We start from the raw sequence: 7,256 nt of genomic DNA, 5'->3' as shown, positions 1-7,256 counted from the left end.
GCGGCAGAATAAGATACCGGGTAGGGAGTGGTTTTTCACTCATCACGTTTATTCCGAAAAATGTCTGTCCTCACATGTCTGTTTGCTTATGGACAAACATTAAGAATAAGCTACGTGGTGAGTTGATGCCTATTCGTCAGCTAGTTAGCTAGGTTTGTATGCGTTGTTGGTTGGCAAACTTTTACTTTACGTTTTTTTGGAACAGATTCCTGTTGGAACGTTCCACAAATTATACCCACCCCTTCAAGCCTGTCAACTCCCAAGATTATGCTGGTGTAACCGATGTGAAATGGCTAGCTAGTTAGCCGGGTGCACGCTAATAGCGTTTCAAACGTCACTCGCTCTGTGACTTGGAGTAGTTGTTCCCCTTGCTCTGCATGGGTAACGCTGCTTCGAGGGTGGCTGTTGTCGATGTGTTCCTGGTTTGAGCCCAGGTAGGAGCGAGGAGAGGGACGGAAGCTATACTGTTACACTAGCAATACTAAAGTGCCTATAAGAACATCCAATAGTCAAAGGTATATGAAATACAAATCGTATAGAGAGAAATAGTCCTATAATTCCTATAATAACTACAACCTAAAACTTCTTACCTGGGAATATTGAAGACTCATGTTAAAAGGAACCACCAGCTTTCATATGTTCTCATGTTCTGAGCAAGGAACTTAAACGTTAGCTTTTTTACATGGCACATATTGCACTTTTACTTTCTTCTCCAACACTGTGTTTTTGCATTATTTAAACCAAATTGAACACATTTCATTATTTATTTGAGGCTAAATTGATTTTATTGATGTATTATATTAAGTTAAAATAAGTGTTCATTCAGTATTGTTGTAATTGTCATTATAAAAAAAAAGAGAAAATAATCGGCCGATTAATCTGTTTCGTCCTCCAATAATCGGCATCGGCGTTGAAAAATCATAATCGGTCGACCTCTAGAACACACACACACCTGACTGATGTCCCACAGCTAGAACACACACACACACACACGACTAACGTCCCACAGCTACAACACACACACCTGACTGACGTCCCACAGCTACCACACACACACACACACCTGACTGACGCCCCACAGCTACCACACACACACACACCTGACTGACGTCCCACAGCTACCACACACACACACACACCTGACTGACGTCCCACAGCTACCACACACACACACACACCTGACTGACGCCCCACAGCTACCACACACACACACACACACACCTGACTGACGCCCCACAGCTACAACAGCAGTCAGCCAACACTCCCCAGGTTCTGCATGGCAGGCTTTAGTTCCAGCCCAACGTTAACACATTGACATGTTAGTTATTTAGCAGACGCTCTTATCTAGAGAGCATCTTCAGATAGCTAGTTGAGATAATATCACAGTAGCTCAATTCTTCACTGTTCCTCCATAAAGAAGTTTTCAATTAAAAGCTCAGGTAAACAGGTGTGTTCATACCAAGCTGGAACTAAAGCCTGCACACCCAGGTAGCTGTCTGGGACCGGGGTTGAAGAACATCGGTCGCCATGGTTACCTTGACGGTTCCGTCGTCGCTGCCGGTACAGACGAGCTGAGGCCCGCGGCGAGCAGGGTAGCAGGAGTTAACAAAAGACGTGTGACCTTTCAGACGCTTGATCCTCTCGCCCGTCTCACTGTCCCACACTCCCACAGTCTTGTCTGTGCTGGCACTGAACAGCAGGCTGCACACAGGGACAGAAAACACACGTCATATCCTCAACAACTATAACAACTGGGACACAACTTCACGTTTCTCCTGACCTGAGCGAGTGTGTTGTCTGTGTATCCTACCTGCCGTCTGTGTTGTAGTGAAGCTCCATCACAGCTCCACTGTGTCCCTTCAGGGTGGCAAAGTTATCACAGTCCCCGTACACATTCCACATCACTGTAGAGAGAGAGAGAAGTTATCACAGTCCCCGTACACATTCCACATCACTGTAGAGAGAGAGAGAAGTTATCACAGTCCCCGTACACATTCCACATCACTGTAGAGAGAGGGATAAGTTATCACAGTCCCAGTACACATTCCACATCACTGTAGAGAGAGGGATAAGTTATCACAGTCCCAGTACACATTCCACATCACTGTAGAGAGAGAGAGGGATAAGTTATCACAGTCCCCGTACACATTCCACATCACTGTAGAGAGAGAGAGGGATAAGTTATCACAGTCCCCGTACACATTCCACATCACTGTAGAGAGAGAGAGGGATAAGTTACCACAGTCCCCGTACACATTCCACATCACTGTAGAGAGAGAGAGGGATAAGTTATCACAGTCCCCGTACACATTCCACATCACTGTAGAGAGAGAGAGGGATAAGTTATCACAGTCCCAGTACACATTCCACATCACTGTAGAGAGAGAGAGATAAGTTATCACAGTCCCAGTACACATTCCACATCACTGTAGAGAGAGAGGGATAAGTTATCACAGTCTCAGTACACATTCCACATCACTGTAGAGAGAGAGAGATAAGTTATCACAGTCCCAGTACACATTCCACATCACTGTAGAGAGAGAGGGATAAGTTACCACAGTCCCCGTACACATTCCACATCACTGTAGAGAGAGGGATAAGTTACCACAGTCCCCGTACACATTCCACATCACTGTAGAGAGACAAGAGACATGGATGAGTGTTGTTGCCAACTAGTAAAGTGAGCGGGAGCATGGTGTGTGTGTGGGTACACAAACGTTCAACATTTTGGGGTCACTTTGAAATGTCCTTGTTTTTGAAAGAAACGTATGTTTCTCCTCCCCCCATTAAAATAACATCAAATTGATCAGAAATACAGTGTAGACATTGTTAATGTTGTAAATGACTATTGGAGCTGGAAACGGCTGATTTTGAATGGAATATCTACGTAGGTGTACAGAGGCCCATTATCAGCAACCATCACTCTTGTGTTCCAATGGCACGTTGTGTTAGCTAATCCAAGTTTATCATTTTAAAAGGCTAGTTGATCATTAGAAAACCCTTTTGCAATTATGTTAGCACAGCTGAAAACTGTTGTTCTGATTAAAGAAGCAATAAAACTGGCCTTCTTTAGACTAGTTGAGTATCTGGAGCATCGGCATTTGTAGGTTTGATTACAGGCTCAAAATGGCCAGAAACAAAGAACATTCTTCTGAAACACCATCTATTCTTGTTCTGAGAAATGAAGGCTATTCCATGCTAGAAATTGCCAAGAAACAGAAGATCTCATACAATGCTGTGTACTACTCCCTTCACAGAACAGTGCAAACTGGCTCTAACCAGAATAGAAAGAGTGGGAGGCCCCGGTGCACAACTGAGCAAGAGGACAAGTACATTAGTGTCTAGTTTGAGAAACAGATGCCTCACAAGTCCTCAACTGGCAGCTTCATTAAATAGTACCCGCAAAACACCAGTCTCAACGTTAACAGTGAAGAGGCGTATCTCAGACTGGCCAATAAAAAGAAAAGATTTAGATGGGCAAAAGAACACAGACACTGGACAGAGGAACTCTGCCTAGAAGGTCAGCATCCCGGAGTCGTCTCTTCCCTGTTGACGTTGAAACAGGTGTTTTGCATTTCTACTCATTTGTAGTCAGACCAAAGGACAGATTTCCACCGGTCTGATGTTTAATTGCCGATTTCTGAGGCTGGTAACTCTAATGAACTTATCCTCTGCAGCAGAGGTAACTCTGGGTCTTCCTTTCCTGTGGTGGTCCTCGTTCATTTATTTATCTAGGCAAGTCATTTAAGAACAAATTCTTATTTACAATGAAGGCCTACCCCGGCAAAACCCTAACCCGGACGACGCTGGACCAATTGGGAGCCGCCCTATGGGACTCCCAATCACGGCCGGTTGTTATACAGCCTGGAGTCGAACCAGGGTCTGTAGTGACGTCTCCAGCACTGAGATGCAGTGCCTTAGATGCGGTGCGCCACTCGGGAGCCCTCAGAGCCAGTTTCATCATAGCGCTTGATGTTTTTTGCGACTGCACTTGAAGAAACTTTAAAAGTTCATGACATGTTCCGGTTTGACTGATCTTCATGTCTTAAAGTAACGATGGACTATTGTTTTTCTTTGCTTATTTGAGCTGTTCTTGCCATAGTATGGACTTGGTATTTTACCAGATAGGGCCATCTTCTGTATTCCCCCCCCTACCTTGTCACAACACAACTGATTGGCTCAAACGCATTAAGAAGGAAAGAAATTCCACAAATTAACAAGGCACACCTGTTAATTGAAATGCATTCCTGGTGACTACCTCATGAAGCAGGTTGAGAGAATGCCAAGAGTGTGCAAAACTGTCATCAAGGCAAAGGGTGGCTACTTTGAAGAATCTCATATATTTTGATTTGAGTAAGAGGTTAACACTTTTTTTGGTCACTACATGATTCCATATGTTATTTCATCGTTTTGATGTCTTAACTATTATTCTACAATGTAGAAGTAGGTGTGTCCGATCTTTTGACTGGTACTGTATATATAAAGTAAGTGTATAACTTACAGATGAGCCGGTCGTAGCCAGACGAGGCCAGTGTGGCCCCGTTAGGATGGAACTTGCAGCAATAGACCTCTCCCTCATGGCCACACATCAACATGATGGGAGCCTGCAGGCTGGAGCTGCGGGGGGGGCCCTGGAGAGGGGAGGAGGACATCATGTTGTCATATTACAGTCACTGGCTCGCTCACACGTTACTGTATGTGCATGAACCACTAGCAATCTGGTCCATGCTATCCGGTATCCTTGTCAGCAATAAGTAAATTAGCTTCCTGCTAGCAGTATTTACATTGGATATCCTTCCTTTAGCTAGCAAACAGTCAACATATCGGTCACAACTTATCGGAGCTGCAATTGTGAGAATTTGCCATTAGTCGAAAGACTGAAAACATAACATAGCTAACAACTTTCTGAAGCTAAAATAGCGAAAGAAACGTTCCCCTTGTATTTTGATGTGACCCCCCTCTTTTCTAACCATTGCCACGAGTTGTTGCGACTGTGCGGCAGCGATCAGCTCGGCCCTGGGCCTCTTCACTCCACCGGCAGGAACCACAGCCATGTCCCCCGGTCTCTTCTTGGGCTCAATCATGGCGAAGCAAATTAATAGAAAAACGATTTAGTAGAATATAACTTAAGTCGTCCTAGGTGAATGAACGTTTCTCTCGACGAGCCGCTTTCTACACAAGTACGAATCCGGAAGTACTTCCTGTTCGCAGGGCGATCAATTGGTTAGCCGCTCCGCTGTTAACAATGATTGGTTATCACGGCGCTTGAACCGGAAGAAAACATCTGAAACGGACTACAAAAATAAATTATCGCCGCAGAAGGTAGATAGCTAGAATTTGTAATAACGAGTGTAATATGCGGTTTAAAATGTATAAGTATATATCTATTGACCCTTATCTAAAGTAGGGCAAGATAGCAACGCCAAGGCTGGCTAACAAAAATATAAACGCAGAATGTGAAGTGTTGGTCGTATGTTTCATGAGCTGAAATAAAAGATCCCAGAAATGTTCCATAAGCACAAAAACAGCTTATTTCTCTCAAATGTTGTGCTTGCATTTGTTTACATCCATGTTAGTGAGCATTTCTCGTTTGACAAAATAATCCATCCACCTGACTGACAGGTGTGGCATATCAATAAGCTTATTAAACAGCATGATCATTACACAGGTGCACCTTGTGCTGGGGACAATAAAAATGCCAGTCTAAAATGTGCAGTTTTGTCACACAACATAATGCCACAGGTGTCTCATGTTTTGAGGGAGCGTGCAATTGGCATGCTGACCACAGGAATGACCACCAGAGCTGTTGCCAGAGAATTCAATGTTAATTTCTCTACCATAAGCCAACGCCGTTTTAGAGAATTTGGTAATACGTCCAACCGGCCTCACAACCGCAGCCCATCTGGCTTCTTCACCTGTCTGTAATAAAGCCCTTCTTTTTTTTAGAGAAACTCATACTGATTGGCTGGGCCTGGCTCCCAAGTGGGTGGGCCTATGCCCTGCACCCCTGCCATGTGAAATCCATAGATTAGGGCCAAATGTATTTATTTAAATTGACTGATTTGGTTATGTGAACTCTAACTCTGCACAATCTTTGAAATTGTTGCATGATGCGTTTATATTTTTGTTCAGTATAGTTAGTCTAGCTACATACCCTAACTATGCATACCCTAACCCTACATACCCTAACCCTCATTACCCCAACCCTACATACCCTAACCCTGCATACCCTAACCCTCATTACCCTAACCCTCCATACCCTAACCCTGCATACTCTAACCCTACATACCCTAACCCTCATTACCCTAACCCTGCATACCCTAACACTCCATACCCTAACCCTCATTACCCTAACCCTACATACTCTAACCCTCATTACCCTAACCCTCATTACCCTAACCCTCCATACCCTAACCCTCATTACCCTAACCCTGCATACCCTAACCCTCATTACCCTAACCCTGCATACCCTAACCCTACATACTCTAACCCTACATACCCTAACCTTCCATACCCTAACCCTGCATACCCTAACCCTACAAACTCTAACCCTACATACCCTAACCTTCCATACCCTGACCCTAACCCTGCATACCCTAACCCTACATACTCTAACCCTCTATACCCTAACCCTCTACCCATCATCCTCTACTCTCTTCACTGCCTCAGCATACGACACCTTCTGTTCTACTCTGACCCTGGCAACCTCAACCTTTCACCCAAGTAATCGCTCCTTTCAACGGCGCCCTGCTCCAGAGAGCACAGCAAGTCACAGGCCTTGTACCTAGTCATGTGACGCGAAGTGTCCGCTCCCTCTGGATGGAAGAAACACCGGTCATCCCAAGTCCACTTGGAGCTACCTTCACAGATTTAACAGTACCCAACTTATTTTCTACCCGGTCTGAGACTACGTATGGGTTTGCCAAAATGTAGGGATCCACTTTTTCCAAAAATGTCACTCCCACTGGGCCCGAATCATCTTTTGCATGACCATCGGGGGCGAAGCTTGGACTCGGAGGTCTTCACCAAACCTGCCACCACCGGTAATTCATCCTCACTCTCGTCAGGTAACATTTCTGAGCCATCAGAAACAGAAGAATACGCTTTGTACTTGTTGGTGGCATTCTTCCTCAACACACATCTCCCCTCGGCTCCTCCTTCTTCCTCTCGGTCCATAACCACGTCTATCTGTTCACCAGGCTCATGCCGCACCTTCATCCACTGTACCCCTGGTGGAACACGCACTGACGGCCTTT

At 44.9% G+C, this 7,256-nt stretch overlaps 1 protein-coding gene across 1 annotated transcript in view; it reads right to left on the bottom strand.

Moving 5' to 3' along the window:
• LOC106570614 (U5 small nuclear ribonucleoprotein 40 kDa protein) overlaps positions 1–5,229 on the bottom strand; it is a 22,599-nt gene extending 17,370 nt beyond the window's left edge. The window contains exons 1-4 of the mRNA XM_045695020.1: positions 4,971–5,229; positions 4,502–4,631; positions 1,811–1,904; positions 1,536–1,701 (exon numbers count right to left, since the gene is read on the bottom strand). Of these exons, the coding sequence (XP_045550976.1) occupies positions 1,536–1,701; positions 1,811–1,904; positions 4,502–4,631; positions 4,971–5,084 (504 nt within the window). The 5' untranslated portion in view covers positions 5,085–5,229. The remainder of the gene's footprint in view (positions 1–1,535; positions 1,702–1,810; positions 1,905–4,501; positions 4,632–4,970) is intronic.
• Positions 5,230–7,256: the final 2,027 nt, after the last annotated feature.

The sequence above is a fragment of the Salmo salar genome, chromosome ssa14, assembly GCF_905237065.1.
Source record: "Salmo salar chromosome ssa14, Ssal_v3.1, whole genome shotgun sequence".
Classification (NCBI taxonomy): domain Eukaryota; kingdom Metazoa; phylum Chordata; class Actinopteri; order Salmoniformes; family Salmonidae; genus Salmo; species Salmo salar.
Note: the sequence above shows the minus strand (reverse complement) of the source record. Positions and strands in the feature narration are given on the sequence as shown.